At 36.7% G+C, this 18,439-nt stretch overlaps 1 protein-coding gene across 1 annotated transcript in view; it reads left to right on the top strand.

Annotated features, from left to right (window-relative positions):
* The window catches only part of DOCK2 (dedicator of cytokinesis 2), a 196,222-nt gene extending 178,109 nt beyond the window's left edge, over window positions 1–18,113 (top strand). Inside the window, exons 42-52 of the mRNA XM_074603976.1 lie at window positions 193–274; window positions 3,234–3,318; window positions 4,820–4,906; window positions 5,238–5,414; window positions 6,758–6,841; window positions 8,401–8,538; window positions 10,011–10,138; window positions 11,836–12,016; window positions 13,507–13,627; window positions 14,631–14,773; window positions 16,136–18,113. Coding sequence (XP_074460077.1) covers window positions 193–274; window positions 3,234–3,318; window positions 4,820–4,906; window positions 5,238–5,414; window positions 6,758–6,841; window positions 8,401–8,538; window positions 10,011–10,138; window positions 11,836–12,016; window positions 13,507–13,627; window positions 14,631–14,773; window positions 16,136–16,210 — 1,301 coding nt within the window. The 3' untranslated portion in view covers window positions 16,211–18,113. The remainder of the gene's footprint in view (window positions 1–192; window positions 275–3,233; window positions 3,319–4,819; window positions 4,907–5,237; window positions 5,415–6,757; window positions 6,842–8,400; window positions 8,539–10,010; window positions 10,139–11,835; window positions 12,017–13,506; window positions 13,628–14,630; window positions 14,774–16,135) is intronic.
* Window positions 18,114–18,439: the final 326 nt, after the last annotated feature.

The raw sequence follows: 18,439 nt of genomic DNA, 5'->3' as shown, positions 1-18,439 counted from the left end.
TTAATATTAATATATATTCACTGGTTACTACTGGCAGATTTTTCCTTTTTTGGCCAAGAAAGCTCCACAAATGAACCCTGCACATTTTTCATCAGGAAGTATCTTTTTTTTTTTTTTAATAAAATTTCCCCTGCAGTCTACAGTATTTCATACTGATACTTCATAAAATGCCCTTAACTTTCACAATTTCAGATATCCAGTGTTTTACAGTGCAACCAGTCCTGGAGGAGCAACCTAGATTCAAAAATAAGGCAGTACCTGATCAAATTATAAAGTAAGTGAATTTCTGTAATAGATAATATAATGAAAGTCAGTCCATACTGCTAAACTGACAGCCTTATTTTGTGAACTCAGTCAATTGCCCATGAACCTTAGAGCTTTTATTGTCTTAGTTTACTGACTTAGGTCATCTACGACTTAAGAAAAAGCATATGGTTACAGGGTGGGAGGCGAAATCCAGGCTTTGGGTCCAACTTATTAAGTTTTCAACGCAGCTTCTTAAACAAGTGATGGTGAGAGGGCTTTTAAAGTGACTGGCAGTATGAGAATGGTTGAGTTGAAGGCTCTGGTACACCAGAATCTGTTATGATTTACCTTGCCAAGGGCAAAACACATAGTGGCAAAGTGGTTTCCATTGATACTATGGTCCAGATTTTGTAAAGGAATAAAGGAAATTAATTGTACAAAGTCTTTTAAGAACAGACTGGATAACATTTCCAAACTCCTACCCCAACGTAGAACAGGTTGAATTTATTACATGCTTCTAATTAAGTGTTCTGACTACATGTGTGAAAAGTGATGGTTCATTCTAATAGCTGATGCCCAAACTGCATACAGTACCTACTGGAATACTGGCTGACTTCAGGCTTGTGAGATTTTCGGCTCCAAATCCATCAGTATATAAAAGGGGATTATAACAAAGAGAGACTTTTTCCCAAGGCCTGTAGTGACAGGATGGGGCGCAATGGTTTTAAACTGAAAGAGGGTAGATTTAGATTGGATATAAGGAAAAGATTCTTGGCTGTGAGGGTGGTGAGCCCCTGGCCCAGGTTGCCCAGAGAAGCTGTGGCTGCCCCATCCCTGGCGGTGCTCGAGGCCAGGTTGGATGGGGCTTTGGGCAACTTGGTCTGGTGGGAGGTGTCCCTGCCCAGGGCAGGGGGTTGGAACTAGATGATCTTTAAAGGTTCCTTCCAACTCAAACCCTTCTGTGATTTATACGTTGCAAATATGGTCAATAAAAGCTGTTGCTTGTCACTAACACCTGAATGAAAAATTTCAAGATGGTATTTGTTAGCTTGTAACTTAAGGACAGCAAAAAGTATAAGCACCATCAGTTAAGGCAGGCCGTATTTTCTGCCTATTCTTGTCAGAACCTCGTGAAAGCACAAGGTATGGCTGCATCTCCCCAACTGAAACAGGTTTAAACAGGCATCTTAAGCTAAATTTTCTCCAGGTAAACTGAGGCATCTGCACTTTTAATGTAAGAGAGGCTTTGCAATGCCTCCTCACTTAAACAAACAAGCACTCAGACTAAAGCCTTTAACAACACTTGTATTATGACTTTCCAAAAAGAGACTAAGGATAGAAGGCTCCTTGCTGTCAGCTGAGATGAGTTCATTTCTAACTGCTCCACAACTGGATTCAAACCAGATGTCACCTTTGTCAGCAGCCTTCTGGTTAGAATCAATTGCAATTGATACAGAGTGGAAAAAGAAGACTTGCCCCCCACATACACCAAAATAAATAAAGCAGATACAAACACAGGTCTTGTACTACAAGATTAAAAATAAATAAAAAAATAATTAACTGTGGTCCTCATTTCAACTTGAATTCATTTCAAAATCATTAACTGAAATATAGCTTGTAAGTCTGGTCCTGTTTGACTAGATTTCAGTGTAGTGCCAGCCACATTTTGAACTTCTAACAGTTTTATTTAGTGAAACACACCACAGAAAGTACAATCTCTTGTCATATGGGAGACGTTTTAATTGATTGTCTCAGCTGCAGAATTCAACCAAACTGCTAATTTCATCTGGTCTTAGATTTTTATGAGTGTACTTTATTGGGCATTTAATTTTTAGTTACATTAGTTGATGGCAATGCATTTATTCTATCAAAGAGCTTCAAAATATCTGTCCTTTCAGATGGAACTGCATAAAGTGATCTGACTCAGCATGGCACTGTTTTCCTTTTTCTTTTCTTTATTGATGAAGATAATCGTAGTAGTTTGGATCAGAAATCATAGGTTCCTATGAGCTAACAAACCAGAAGTTTGCTTAGCTCAACTGTTTCGGGTCTTGCCATTTACTTATTTCTCTAGCTTCCAAAGCATGGCTTGGTTTTACTCTAAGGTATTTCTGAGATATTTTTTTGCTGTGCAAAATTAGCTTTCACTGAACATGGCTTTAAATTTAATTCGTCTTTAAAACAAAAACTAAAAACCAAAAGGAGAGATTTTTCTGTGGACAGCAAAATACTTAGCCAAAATTGGGCAATCTCTGTTCTTTCAAATTAGGCGGTGCAAAAAGCCGAGTGGTTGTTAATTTAGTGGAAATACGTGGTCACAGTGATTGAGAATGAGTCAGTAGCCAAATAGAATAGACCACAACATGAATTTGCAATAGATTCTTTACATCGATGTCCCCCTCTACAAGTGTTTATATGCAGTTTCTTATCCATCACAATAAATTGTTATTAACGGCTTCAAATCTGTAGTTTATCGAATAACTATTGTTCTGCATTGTGAGCAGAATTTTTAGACGTGGTTACACGGGTTCGGCATGCACCATGGATGAAAAAACCCATGTATTTCAGTCCAGGTGAATATATCTGCTCTGTTCAGTCAGTTACTTTTAACAAAATATATTCCTTTTGTACCCCATTAATAAAGCAAGCGAGCAGTTTGCATGCCACAGCAAGAATACAGGAAAGTAAAAATATTTTCTACACCACCTTCTTTAGGTTTTAAGATTAATCTGGAAGTTCTGGAGTTTTTATACCTGGAAATTATACCCTGTCACAAGCTGAAGCTTAATACTTTTAAAATACTATGTGTTCAACCTGATTTATAGATAAAGGAGTTGTCTCCTAAGTTTTCAGTAAAGTGCTTTTTTTTCTGAGCAGTAAATTTGCTTTTAATTAAAAACTCAACTGACTCGAAATATTTCACTGTGATAACAAGACATAAATTTCTCAATTCTGTATTTTACAATAGTCTTTTTTAAATCTTTCAGTTTTTATAAGTCCAATAATGTGCACCGGTTCCACTATTCGAGACCAGTCAGAAAAGGATCTGTTGACCCTGAAAATGAATTTGCTGTAAGTAAATGAATGACGGGGTGATGGGTTCAGTTCTGGTAGCTGTGACTGAATTTGGATCTAGATCTTTCATAGTTTCAGATTACTCATTACAGACATCCTAACTTTAGCATCTGGTCCAAAAAAACGCAAGATTTCTCTGTTTCGGCACTACTCCTATGTACTTAGTGATACATCACTTTCAATTGCAGGTAAACATTATGTGTGAAGCACTAGCATTTTCTGGTACAGATTTTCATGATGAAACAAGATGACATGTAAATAAATATCAAATGGTTTCCCTCTTGTAGTTTACAACACTTTTGTCAGCTGCCAGCTTGACAATGAGAGGTGTGCGTTGTCTGCTTTCATCAGTCCTGTGAAATCTTGACAGACTCGAGAGCTCCCTATGTCATTTTTATTCCCATGCATAATGGTGTAATGCTGAGAAATAGTCTGCGTTGTTCAAATATTCTAGGAAATCTGCAACACTATAAATTATTTTTCAATGTCATGAATAAAAATGTGGTTAAGTTTCTATATTTTAATTTTACAGATATCAGATATTTTATAGTTTGTCATGAAAACCAGACCATCCAGTCTTTATGGCTACAGCTGTGCTCTTGCGATACTGATAGGAAAAGCCATTTATTTCAAAAATGTACAATTTCAGTTATGTGCCTGCTGATCAGTAGTGTCAACAGTTCCATGTAAGGAGCTTCTGACCTGCTTTCAAATTAAATGCTTCAGATGCAAACTCTACCCTGACATCCCAGCTTTGCGCTGTATTATCAAGACTCATGATGCACACCGGCTTCCTTTGCAAACCGGAGAGTTTTGAAACCATTTATGAATATACCTTGAAATGGTTTTACATAAAATAATCATTAATATTTTCATTGCTGATGACAATAGATAATACACATACTTACTTCAGATAGGTGGAAATTGGGATAGCTGGAGTATGTCTTCATTGCATTCATTATTATGTTTCTCAGTACTGGCATTGTAGATGAGCTGGTATTAGTAACATAAGGAGCAGTAGGGTAAATGAACTAGTGGCATTTTAAAATACCACCAGCTAGTCTTGTTCAGAAGAGGATAAAGAAAAAAAAAAGTAAGAATGCTGGCAATTTATTATACGGCTATTACTGCTTTTAATTGCAGAAATCCATTTCAAAAGTGGAGGGAGGAAGTATAATCTGGGTAGAGGTGAGAGTAGGTCATTGAGTCACAGTCATCCACTCTGTAATGGCAAAAATAGGAATAGATACTAAAAGATTTAAGGGTAATTTTCTTTCTCTGCTTTGTGCAGGCTTAGTGCCTGAAGATGACCTAATCTGAAATCAGAAAAATGATTTGTGCAAATTGCTGTGCTAGACTCATTTTGCAGTGTCTTTTTATGCAAAAATGTGCATATGTTTTCCATCTATATTCTTTTTACTCTGGCGTTTCAGAAGGCAGAAAAGATTAAAGTTTAAATACTGAAGTATCATTTTCTCCCTGCTGTCTTTTTTAATAGTCTATGTGGATTGAGAGAACATCGTTTGTTACAGCATACAAACTTCCTGGAATTTTACGATGGTTTGAGGTTGTCTCCATGTCGCAGGTGTGTATTAACATGCAAAGAACCCATAAAGCATATATCTATATGAATCCTCATGTAAAAATAGCTGGTAAATGTATCACACAAGGCTATTGTTATTTACTTACTTTTATACATATGAAACACTTATTACTTATGTTTTATCTTTCTGCTTCTGGGATCAACATATCTTACATCTGATTTATAGTTTCAGGGCCAAGCCCTAAGAGAATTTAACAAGTCTGTATTCGTTTGCTGAATTGTAAGAATGTTGTTCATATACATGAAGTTTTATAAAACCAAAAAGACCTTTTTATCTCTTTATAAACTTTAGAAGTCTTTTGTTTCTTTATAGGCTACAATTAGTCCTTTAGAGAATGCTATTGAGACTATGTCCACAACGAATGAAAAAATTTTGATGATGATTAACCAATACCAGAGTGATGAGAACCTTCCTATTAACCCACTTTCTATGCTTCTGAATGGAATCGTTGATCCAGCTGTTATGGGTGGCTTTGCTAAATATGAGAAGGTAAGAGCCTTTAAGTCAATGCAAAGAACATATTCAAATATATTATTTCATAATCCTCCTACATCATTTGTTCCAAGCGTCAGTGGAATGTGGGCTGGGAATATGAAAGCCATAACTCCACTGATTAAGAAATCCTCATATCCTGGTCACATCTGTCTTTGAAAGCAGAAACTTGCAAACTAGAGTAACTGAAGCTCAATATTAGTTGCAGTCTTGAGGGTTCTCATATACATCTGAGACAAGATACCCCTTCTGTAATGAAATAGGCTCTCACACATCCAAAGGTTTAGTCTGAAGTAAATGAGTGATGATTATCTTACAGTAGGTCTGGAGTATTTAGATGTGGGTTATTGAATAAACCGTCATCAGGTTTTCTTAGTAACTGTGGCCATTCTGCATAACGGGTTTTGTTATTAAAAAATGGGAATACAAATAAAAAAAACGTTCTGGCAATACATGGAAATTGAATGTCTTGAAGAACTGAACTGTAGAAAATTTGTCCCTAAGGCCACCTTGTGAAGGCAGGGCGGGGAAGAAGGCGGGAATGTTAAAAACTCATATGAATTTAAATTCTAAATTATTAATTTTTAAAGTTTTGGATGAAAATGAATGTGGGGTTAACCAACAGCTGTAGAGCTCTATTATTTCTGCCTGCCATTTCCTGATGAAAATCATGTGCCATGCTCCGTGAGCCCAGCGTGTCGGATAGACTCAGACAATACTGAAAAGATGCCATATATATACATATAGATGTACACGCATAAATTATATGCAATAAGCATGACATATTCTGGAGGAGTATGACTTATGCAACGTTAGTCCTAATGTATCATTTGATTAGATATTTGGCAATCGTGGACAAATAGCTACATTCTTCTTTTGTACCTGGGGGACAAAATCTTGGGGCAGCAAAAAGCAGCATGTATGTGATATCTGGCTCTGCTTATGTATGAAAGAGTTCCGTTTCTTTATTGTGTAACACTGGCTAATCACAGTAAGCAGGATACTTGAATAAAATGATCATTTATCAATGGAAATCACAGTACTCCAAATTTATGCCCTTTTAGTTTCAGTGCAAGCTTAAAAAAAACAAACAGTAATTGGGTTTCATAGTAAGGGTCTTAAACTCTGAAGTGTTGGATAAAGACTGAATATCTTTTAAAAGAGCACCTCAGTTCTCAACTGATATAACAAGGAATCATTACTAGCAGCATCTGCTATAGAAGCACATGTGTATGTGTTGTCTTGCTTGATGACCAATATTATGGTCACCAGCTGGAGCAATCACTGACTTTTTACCTGTTGAAATGACGGACTGAATTATTTTTTTTTGTCTACCTAAGGCTTTCTTTACAGAAGAATATATCAGGGACCATCCAGAGGATCAAGAAAAGCTGAATAGACTCAAAGATCTAATTGCGTGGCAGGTAACTTCTTACTGACAGCAGCTCTCTGAGGCTTTACGAGCTATTCCTTTTTTCTGTTTTTCTGTTCCCTTCTAGCAGGAGAACATAGCATTTAGGTGATTGTGTCATGTTTACTGTGTTTTGGGGGGTTGGGGTTTTGATTTTTTTTAGGTTTTTTTACCCCAAACATTAATGCAAAATAGCTAAAAGTCAATGGTGAAGCAGATAGAGAAGGTTACTGTCAGAAGGGTAGCTGAAAGTATATTGCATAAATCTCATAAATCACTATCTTCAAAGACTGAAGAGTAATGAAATGTCTTTATATTTTTAAAGAGCAGCACTACAAAAGTTGCTCTTTGTGAATATGTTTATTATTAATTAAACAGCATGTCAAAGTGTGCTGTCCGTTATGTTTGAAGATAAGATTTGTTTTGTTTGCTTTTAACGGGATAATATTACACTGATATAACAGCCAATATGATAGTAGCAATATAAAAGCAAAGGAAAGCATTATAGGGAAGAGGGGTTAGGAAGGTAGTACTACTATCATATTTGTTTCATTATAAGATTTTTTAACTATTATTTTATTGTAGTTGATAAGCAAGCCATTCCTTCTGACAAAGGAGAGGGATTTTTTAGGAAGTTCAAGTGCAGGGAGGTATTTAATGAACCGATAGACTTTTTCCTAATCTTTTTATCAGGTGTTCTCCTTTAAGGGACTACACTACACCTACACTTCCCCCACCCCCCTAGTTTTTAAAAACTATTGTTATGTACCTTATTTCAACTCTAGTGGGAAGAATCAGAGCTCTTAACCTCTTTGGTTACTTGTCACTGACCCCAGCCTAAAGGATAAGCATCAAAAAACAAAAGGGCAGGGGTAAAATTGAGCAAAGTCAGATTTCTTAGTGCAAGCTGCCCCTATTCATGGCTTGATTCGTTCATTTTTGTATTGAAGCATTATCTTACTGATTTTTTCTGGAGATGTGGGGAGTACAGAAGAAGTCTGCAGAGTAAAATCAAGGGAAAGGAAGAGGTCACTTCCAGTAACCAGGCATTAGCATATTAAATTGCTGCAGGAGTTGTGGAAGTGATCACAGGACTAAGCCCCAGTGCATTGATTTAAACCTTTCCCAGTCACTTAATCCTCCATTTGAAAGAGAAGAGTTTGAAACCACCTGCCTGGAATCCACTTGGATATTTTTTGGTCCCTGCCTTCTCTCTTGTAAGCTATTGGAGGCACCTTCATAAGCAGGTAGACTAGTAGCCTAAGAATTTTTTAAACTGGCGCATGGTGTGTTAAAACTCATAAGGGATTAACGTTACAATACATAGAAGAGAGACTAGAGTCACTATGAGGCAGCCAACGTTCTTTAAAAATTTACTGAGCAAGCCTATTTTTCAAGAGACCTTTCCATCTTGTACTTGCTGCTAAAAGCTGAGATCAACTGACAAATCTGTCTGCCAGTCACAGTAAGAGTTTTGCAGTTGACTTAGCACACATGCTAAATGGAGTTAGAGGGGTTGTCAGACCCAGTTTAATATTCTCATTTTTTTTTCTTTTTTTCTCCCTCTTCAAGATACCTTTCCTTGGGGCTGGAATTAAAATTCATGAAAGAAGAGTTTCTGATAATCTTCGTCCTTTCCATGACCGGATGGAGGAATGTTTCAAGCATTTAAAAGTTAAAGTGGAAAAACAATATGGAGCCAGAGAATTGGTATTGCTCTCCTTTTAATGTCTCCTGCAGTTTCTCTTAATGCACATCTTGTTCTTCTAAACAAAAACATTCACTAAACTTTTGTTGCCTGTGCGTTTTCTTGTGATCTGAAGGTAGTAGGACCTGAGTTTAATAGTCACAGAGTTAATTCAATTCTCTGATGTATTGAATATTCCTCATTCTGGAAGATGTACAGTATTTTATTATGTCTATTAAACTTGCAATTCTTTACTGCTTTATTAAGGAAGTAAAAGCAAATTCTCATGTTTCTCCTCTGTAATTTTTCTTAGTGGTTTAGGGCTTTGATCTGCAATTGATGTCTCCCTTTGCTAGCCACTTCCAGCTGTGTTGTGAAGTAAAACATATCATGTCTATAATACTATAAATATTAGTTGACACCAAACTGAAATATATGGGAATTGAAGGATACGTTCTAAACACAAACTCTCCAGACAATTCTTGAATAAAATAGTCTATCTGCGGTTGTGCAGGCTGGCCGGAATGATGATGGCTTTTTTTTTGTGATTAAACACCAGTTGCTTTGGAAATTATTTCATGTTTTTACTTTCAGCGTTGATGATTTTATAACAGCATTTATTTCTTCTGTTACAGGGGGAAAAGTAGCAAGTTTCTAAACTAAATTTTGGCTGTTGTGCTGTGTTACACATCTATATGATGAAAATTCTATATATTTATCTCAGTATGATTGTCTTATTTTCAGTCCCATGCCATCATCCTTGCAATAGTAAAGAGGCTGTAATCCACAGTTAACAATCTTGCCTAATGCTTGAAACCTTCAGCACTCTTACAGGTCAGAACTTAAAAAAACCAACCTATTTAAAATTTTGCAAAAGCAGAGAATGTACTTTTTACCATGTCTGACTCTGGTGGCTGGCCTGAGCTTTTTTATTAAAAGAAAAAAAATGTTATGCAGCTATTGTGCCTTTATCACAAGATTCTGGCCATTCAAAGGATGAGCAGCATATAAACTCATTGCATGTAAACTCTGCAAAACACTTGAAAATAATTTTTGAAACTACAAATGTTTCCAAGTCTTCTAGACATCAGAGTCATAGTGAGAAATGACATCACAAGCAAAGTATGTGGGAATTCGGCATATGAAATTACATGTATATTTTTAATATTTTTCTGGATAACCAGAACAAACCCCTGTGCTTTAATATGAAATGTTTGTTTTAAAGTTGTTCATATCCTGTTCATAGGATAGAAATTGAAGTAGGCTGGAAAAGTAGTTTATGGTATGCACATACTGGGAAATTCTGAAAAACCCTGAGAGGTCTTAGAGTGCATCCAGACAGAAGAAACAATCACAGTAATTAATGGTAGCAAATAATTTCTTTCATGCCAAATGTTAAAACATTTGTACTCTCTTCAAGAACTAGTGAAAAGAGATGAAATGAGGTTCACACAAAGTTTTTTGATAGAAAATGTTTCTCTTTTTCATCCTACAGCCAGATTTTGATGACAAGAGAGTAGGACGGCCAAGATCAATGCTGAGATCCTATCGTCAGTTATCAGTTATTTCACTGACTTCCATGAATTCCGACTGCAGTACTCCAAACAAAATTGTTTCTGAAAGGTTGGTTCTGAATACAATACAAATTTTCTTCCAGTCCTGATTTTTAAACAGTTTTATGGGATGAAACTAAAAGACAAAAAAAAAGGTATTCAAGGATAAAGACCACTTGCAGTCTTTTCAGATTATGCCAAAATTATTTTTACCTGTACCTAACATTTCCACCGGGTTTAAAGCTACAGTATTTCAACCTTAATAGACAAAACATACTCAAATCTGTCTGAAAAAGTGGCATTTAATTTTCAGGAAACAAGTATTTTTTAATTTAAATGACACTTCAGAAAAAACACAAAGATTTGGGGGGTTTTTGCAAGTTTCTCTTTATACTGAACTTAATTAGCATCTTTATGCTTGTATGAATTGGGGGGGAAGAGGAAAGCCTTTACAAATTTAAAAGCAAGGAGGTGGAATGTTTTAGTAAAGCCTGTAGTGATGTAAAATGCTTTGCCTAATATGCTTTCTTAACTGCGTGGCAAACAAAATCTTTTTAAGTTTGAGAGATCCGTTATAGGTCTACTGATTAGCCTTTTCATCCACAAATTCTTTTGATCACTTTATAAATTATCCTTTGGGCACACGGAACTTGTTCACAAACAAGGCCCATATAAAGTAGATGTTGCTGAGCAGTGTTTGATTGTGGGCTTTTTTGTGATTGTGATCTCCGTTTTTGAGTAGTTCAGTTTTAAACGGTAAAAAGTCCAAAAGTGTGTGACCCTAACTTGGAACTGTTTCTTTTTAAGATACCCCTCTATTAATGCATCTTTGACTGCCAGTTCGTTGTTTAACAATTCTTAATTAAATTTTTTGAGTTGTCTAACAAACGTGTAGCATCACATGTTATGAGATGCTCTTCCTGCCCTTCAGCTTCCACTCCAGAAGGGTGTTATCACACAAACATGATTTATGGCGTGTCTGCCAGCCCCCTGTCTCTAATACAGCACGGCTGCTATGGAACCAGACAACTATACTTAAGCAGCTGAATTGTTCACCTAGTTTTAATTCTCAGGATTCTAATTTGTTTCTAGGAAACATGGGTCAACAAATTCACCATACTACTTGCTTTAATGGGTTTTGTTGTAAAATAAGTTGAGCCCCATGCTGAATAGGCTAATTCCATCAGCAGCGAAGGCAGTAAAGCCAGCACCAATTTCATATTTGGGTTTGTTTTGTTTTTAAATGAAAATAGCCCAATTTTTTAAACTATAAAAATTAGAGGAAGAGAAGGAGGGAGATTTTGTTTGTGTAGGGAGATTTTGGCACTGGGTACGTACATTGTTGTCCGATATGCTGAAATCAATAGGAGGATGCATTTAAGACATGAGAATAAATAGTAATACTGTCTTGCTTTCAGGACCATCATCATCGTGCATAAAGTTGCCATATAAGCTCTAATTCTGTTTAGTTTGGGAGTTCTTAAGCTAATGCACAAACCTTTAAGAAGGGATTTGCAATCATATTAATATTTTACGCTCTTTGCAACATTTTAAAACGATATCATACCTCCTGAAGGCATCTCATTTGCATCTACAGTTGCCAGCTGAAGCACATCATATACTTTTTGCAAACAGCTTGCAAGGCTGCATAGAAAGTCAAAGAAAAGGGTGACCTGCATCTATATTTCATAGGGAAATGACATCAGAATACCGGTGGCTTTTAAAATATCACTCAGCAACTTGTACTTTTTTCTTTTGCTCCTGCAGCTTTGATCTGGAAGTAGTGCTACCAAAGCCAGTGAAAGCAGAATCAGAGGAGACTGCTCTGCAAATTAATCCTCACCCTGAAGTAAAGATGAGAAGGTCCAAAAAAAGAACAAAAAGAAGCAGCGTGGTGTTTGCTGATGAGAAGACAGCACCTGATATTTCTGTCTCTGACATGAAATGTGTATGTTACTGATTCGGCATAGTATTTCATAACGCATAAAAAAAGAGGACATTACTCCTTTGCTTAGGAAAAGAAAAATGTTATCAGCTAGAACTCTAGCTGTCATAAAAGGAAATACGCAGGATGCAGAGATGATCTGCCCTGCCACGAATGAAACCTGCAAGATGCTGAGGAGGAAACAAATCAGTGGAAAATCAGAACATCTCTACTCGCTTATGATGACAGATAATATAGCCCTGAAGTTGCAAATTCTGAAGCTTGGTTAGCTTGAAATGAAGTACTGTATTGGGGAGGGTTAAGCTAGCTTTCCTGTGGAGAGGCAATTGACTGTGCTGACATTTCATGGCAGCTCCTTGCAGTCAGGGCTATTTCAAAAGTGATGAGCCCTGTACGTTTTGTACCTTGTTATGGAACGCGCAGCTGTTAGGAATTGCAAGATTGCAAACAGTGTTCCTTAAATGGTGCCAGACTGAAGTTTGGAAGTACTGGCATCTCTCGCACCATAGATCATCTGAGTGCTTTTATTGCACTGCTGGATCATTAGAATGACTTCTGTAACTCACAGTGGGCTTTCTTTTTTTTTTTTCCCTAGTTTAATTCTCAGGAGACTTTTCTTCTTTTAGTATAAAAATAAATAATAAAAAACAAATTGAAAGATGTCCTCTTGAAATACAAGCCCTATCTAAATTAAAATGTCAGGCAGTAACAGATTGTTTAATTACATGGAAAGGGCATAAGTCATTTGATCAAAAATTTTTGGAGGAATCACCAAAGGGAAAGTGAATTCAGTAGAACGCTAAGATTCTTTTGGGAAACAAAGTAAAACTCGTGGAGGATTATGATTGTCTTACACTACATGTCCTCATCCAAAAGAGAGATATAAAGCACAGTCATGCTCTGCGAAGCATTAATATATAAAAACAAGCAACACCTTTTGTCTTTTGATTAAATTAGATAACGCACCTGACTGTGGGAATCCCATTACATACTAAGTTACAGGATGTTCTTTTGCTTCAGAAAAATAGTGACAAGCGTCGCAGCAGCCGAGCTGGCTATGTTAATGCAATAGGGAAAAATGTTTTCAAAACTTCATTTTACTTTGCAGGTCACAGTCAGAGCTGGCTGATGGTATTGTTCCAAAGATATGGTAGGAGTACCATCCTACAGTCCCAGATTAGAGTCTCTTCTAGCTAGCTTTGTTAAGTAGTTTTTCTATCTAGAATGAGAAGTATTTATCTAACTATAAATCATCTTGCAAAATCATTACATATTTTTAGCTAGTATATAATATTATATGTGGACCCAGTTCTATTGCTTCTAGTTACTTTTATTGTTTACTCAGCAAACAATCCCATAAAGAACTCAGGTTAGGCATGATAGTTTGTTTATTAAGTATTTTCCATTATGCTTTTCTCAAAATATTATTTTGTTTAGAGGTTTGTTTCTCATATCTCAGTTCATCATTAATGACTTTGTTTTTTACTAAACAGCTGTCAAGGAAATACGAGTTCATGAGTGACACCAACCTCTCAGAACATGCAGTAGCACCTCAGAAAACATCTGTCCTCAAGCAGATGAGTTCTGTCAGTCGTTCCATGCCAACTATCCCAGGTAAGCTGCTTACAGTAAGGTAAGAGTTTTGCACTTCTTTATTGCTATGTTAAGAAAACATAGCAGTAAAGGGTTCACTCCAAGAGAGCAGCTAGCTCGCTCTGTATGGCTCTGTGCCTCTGAGACAAAGATACAAAGATTGTATCTGCGCTGCCTAGTGCTAGCTTCCAAATTCTAAAAGCATTACTTCTGGAGCTCCGCATTTTGCTTCCTCGTACAGTGTGGGTATTCCCCCTGCCTTGAGAGAGGCAAGGTTTATTCATCTTCCTTGCTTTGTAGGCTCTCGTTTGCAGAAGCAAGGGCTTTTGCAGTCTGCCCTCACAGCTGAGAGCAGCGTTTGAAATGGGAAGAAAAGCTCTGTACTTTGCTTTGGCAGGCTAATGTCCCCAAAGGTTGCCCCATAGTAGGCTTTCAACTTCCGCTTTTCATGTTAGAGAGGAATCTCATAAGCCTTCCTCACAGGGAGAGGAAGGGGAAACAAGATAACTGCCCCCTAGAAAGACTGACAGTTACGTGACAGAGAAGAGGAAGGCATAACTGAAGGTGGAACTCAGTTCTAGGCCAAGGTATACAGAGAAAACGTGCCCTGTATCAATACCCTTTACCCCGTTTCTTCCATAGCACAGACCATTTCTTAGCTTGCCCTTCATCTGTCCCTCTCATTGTCCCTGTCTTTCCAGATGCCTGTAACATATATTTAGCACAACACAAGAGACTGTTATGGCTCACTTATTTTCCATGTATTTTTCTATTTATCTGTTTTCTCTTCTTTGACTAGATCAGTTCGTTTATTTCACTGTTCAGTTTCAATGAAATGAAGCTTAGTGCTTCCCCATGGGAAATTTTTTACTTATTTTTGTATTCTAATGATACAGTTAGATTGAAAAAAGTCTCATATTTTTCTCATAATTGCAGTAGTTCATTATTTTGCATTTGCCTTTATCTTATGCTCTGACTCTCCTTTTTTGGTTTTGTTTTGTGCAACCAATGTTTCTATTCTAAGGATTAACTCTGTCCGTCAGCGTCGCGGCACCTGATGAAACAATTGCGTCGCACAGGTTGAGTCAACCAGTGTTTCCTTCCACCTCAGATGGTGACAAGAAAACCTCCAAAAAAAAGAAAGTGAACCAGTTATTTAAAACAATGGTAAGTTCTCTGTGTTTGTGGGTGAAAAAAAGAAAGTGTTACATTTTCAAAAGTTATGTGTTCTGAAAATTAAGCAATTTTAAAATACCCTAAGATCATAAGTTAAATTCTCCTTTTTTTTGCGTGTGTGTTTGGTTTTTTTTCTTACTTCTGTCGTCAGAGAGAGGGGTGAAAGCTCTACCGGGAAGCAAAAATTTGCTTCTGGCTGTGCTTTCTGGAGTAGGGATGTACATCTTAGTGTGTTTAAAAGGCAGGCTCAGATGTGCAGTTCTGCACCTGTACCACAAGAGGTCTCATTTGACCTACTGATTTTCTCTGATTTGCTTTATATAACATTTATTAGCAAATGAGGAAAGCAATTAATTCTTGTTCGATTTAATTACGTTGGGCAGTTAGCACTAGCATCGGAGTACGGTAAGCATAGCATATATGGCAAAACATGCACAGAGTGAGTCCATTACTGTTGTCGGAGATGCTTATTTGAAAGTAGAAATTGGCTTGCACTGGAGTCATTAATGTTGCTCAGAAGAGCTTGCCTTCCATTTGCTGATTTCTGTGGAAATTTCGCCAAATTAAAACCATTGAATTTAATGTAGTGTTGGAAATAAAAAAATGTATATTCAGTACAGATATTAAGATTAAAAAGTTTTAAAGTTTTCCTGTTTTTCAGGTAGTGGGAGGGTGATATTTCATGCTGATGCTGGTAGCTACTGATGTGCACACTGAATAAGTTACATGTCAACTCTTTGCTCATCAAAGCAAAGGCTGATTTTTTTTAATTATTTTTTTTTCTGGTGTATAGGTTTCATTTTCATCCATTAGTTTCTGCAGTCTTTTAAAAAATATAGATAGTGCCTTCAGGGACCACAGAGCAACGCTTAAGAAAATCTCCTAAATGCAGATGTGTTCATAATCATATTTTTCTGGTAGGAACAAGAATAACCTATTAATTTGAAGTCTGTAGGGTTTCACATATTTAATTTATCACATACTTGTTCTTTTCAAACCCAGGAGTAACAGCTTTTCATTGTGATTTCATCCACTCACATTTAAACCTAAATAGCATATAAAATAAGGAGGACAAAACGTCCTTTTTTAAAAATTTGAAAAAGGACTGAATAAAGCTAGAAATCCATTTGTATAGTGCTTCCACAGCATGACTGGAATCATGTTGACAAGTTTAAATACAGGTTTATGGTTTTGCAGGATGGAGAAACTAACTCAAAATACCCTGGAATTGGTCAGCATCTTTTTTCTTTAGCCATACCTTAAGGCCACAAGCTAGTAATTAATACACATATTACCGAATCCAATACAGTAGTAATTTTAACATATGGCATACTGTTCCTGTTTTTTTTGCAGCGCATTTCCAAAGTTCTGGAAGATGGAAAGCAGTCTGTGGAGCAGCATTTCAAATCTTCATCTACAGATCTGTAATTCATTCCGTTACAAGACCACTTCTCAACCGAAAATATTTATGTATGCATGTATACCTTATTTTAGAGCACCGTCTTCTCTACAGAAAGGCAGTGATAACACAGATGGCTAACTGAGACTATGAACACCAATATTCATGGGCTCTGATAAGTTACTTGTAATACAGGTATAGGAATAACATTTGAAGAAAATACTACAGGCTGTGCCCACCAGGATGTGGAAAAGAAGTTTATTGAGCCTCTGGTGATACAGGTCAAAGGGCATTGTGTGGTCCCTGGTGACAAAACTTGTTCCTGGGAAGAATGATGTATTAAAAGGCCATCTGCAATGCTTACCGTATACTGTAAGTCAGATCCTGTTCTTTTCAAAGAGCACAGAAGTTATCATTATGTGTAGCTTGTATAGACACACTCCAGCTATCTTTAAACTATTGCTGGCAGGGTAGTCAAGGCAACAGATGGCTCAGCACAAAATAGCCACTGATAATTTACTCTGTGGCTGTAGCTGGATTTACAGTCCTCAGATCCCTCTGCTGCTCCCACCACACTGCTTGGTATCCTCAGTCTTTCTCAGGGTGATGTCCATGACTCTGACACCATATGCCCGAGTTATTTTCAGAACAGCGGCTATTATGTTGAAAACGTGTGCAGAAGTTTATTTACACGTGTACAAATTGATATGACATCCAGCAGCATGATAAACAAAAGCTGTGTTTTCTGCTGTTCATCAATAAAATGTTAAAAATGTATTTTATTTGCCTTGAACCTTTCTCCCTGAAATCTCTAGATATCTTTGTATATAAGGATATATTCTTACTGACAGTGAATAGGATTCTACAACTCCAAGTTTTATGCTTTCAAAATTGATTTTCTGTGTCTCTTCAACTCATGAGTTAGAGTGGGAAGATAACGCCTTATTGGCGTGAAGCTAGACAGCACTGCAGGTCAGCATCTCAGGGTTTTTTTATAACCTGTCAGTTCTTTCTAAAGGCAAGTGTGTTATCCAAATATAAAGGATTCCAAAAAGCAAATAATTTCTTTCTTTCTCTCATCCCTTTATGTTTCAGACACCTACAAAAATTTATATTCATTAAATAAAATATGATCATGTATAGTGTGAATGGGAGAGACTGGCTTTGTTGCCATTTATATGAATATGGGAAAGACAAAGAGGTTGAAATTATACCTTGATGAGTGGTTGAATCAATGGAAAGACACCTTCAGTTTGTTCTAAGTTTGTTCTATTTCTATTAACACTTTTACGTTCGGCATGAATAATTTATTTAATGAATTTAGACTCTATTTGCAAGTTGTCAACGTGAAGCTGTTTTCTACAAAAATAATTGACGATGGTTTTCTGTGAGAAGTTTGAAATATTTGCCATTGGAACTAATACTGTGCCAAGAAATACTTTTCACTAGAATAACCATAGACAGAAAAACAAAATGAGTCCAGTTTTAACACTAACCACGGTGTTTGTTGGCATGGATACTGATTTGTGTCATTTGCTTTTCACAGCAACTTGACAGTGCTTCTGAGGAAGCACAGAGGAAGAACGAGGCTTTTCTAGAAAACCAGCTCAGCAATAGAGTAGGTTATCTGTGAGTGGGAGAAAGTGAAAGGTTGAGGAGTGCACGTTTAACGTCTTGCTGACCTGGGGGAAGAAGAGGGAGGGTACCCAGGTTGTCCTTCAATATTATTTGCAGATACATTGAAGAAAAATTGATATAGCAAAATAAAAAGTATTCTAAAATAAAAGGTTTGGTTCTACTGGGAACAAGTAAGAAAAGGATGATTTAGCAACTGTTTAATCTTTGTAAAGATACCTGTTAAAGGTTATCTTTTGCTTATTGTATCTTGCAGTTCTGTTTTCATGTGAGAGTGGAATAAAAGAGTGATACCTCAAGCTGTTATTATAAATTGTAATTAATGTACTGTGATTCTAAATAAAAAAAGTACAAAGAATGAAGGAAAGGAAGAGCCCAGAAACAAATACCGGGAAGGCAAGAGCACAATGTTTAAAGGAAGTTTAGTGATGAGTGTTTAGCTAGTGGTTCACAATTCATGTGCTTTCTGTATCAGAGTTTATTTCACTTCTCTCAGACATTCCAGATGGTTTGGACAGGAACAGGTTTTCTGGATTGCGTGGCACTAAGACAATGGCTGCGTACTGTGACCCTGTAGTAAGTAATGTTTAGCATGGGGTAGGAAAGACTTGCTTGTAGAGCTA

Source organism: Larus michahellis, chromosome 11 (genome assembly GCF_964199755.1).
Source record: "Larus michahellis chromosome 11, bLarMic1.1, whole genome shotgun sequence".
Classification (NCBI taxonomy): Eukaryota; Metazoa; Chordata; class Aves; order Charadriiformes; family Laridae; genus Larus; species Larus michahellis.
This window is presented reverse-complemented; position numbering and strand designations above follow the sequence as displayed.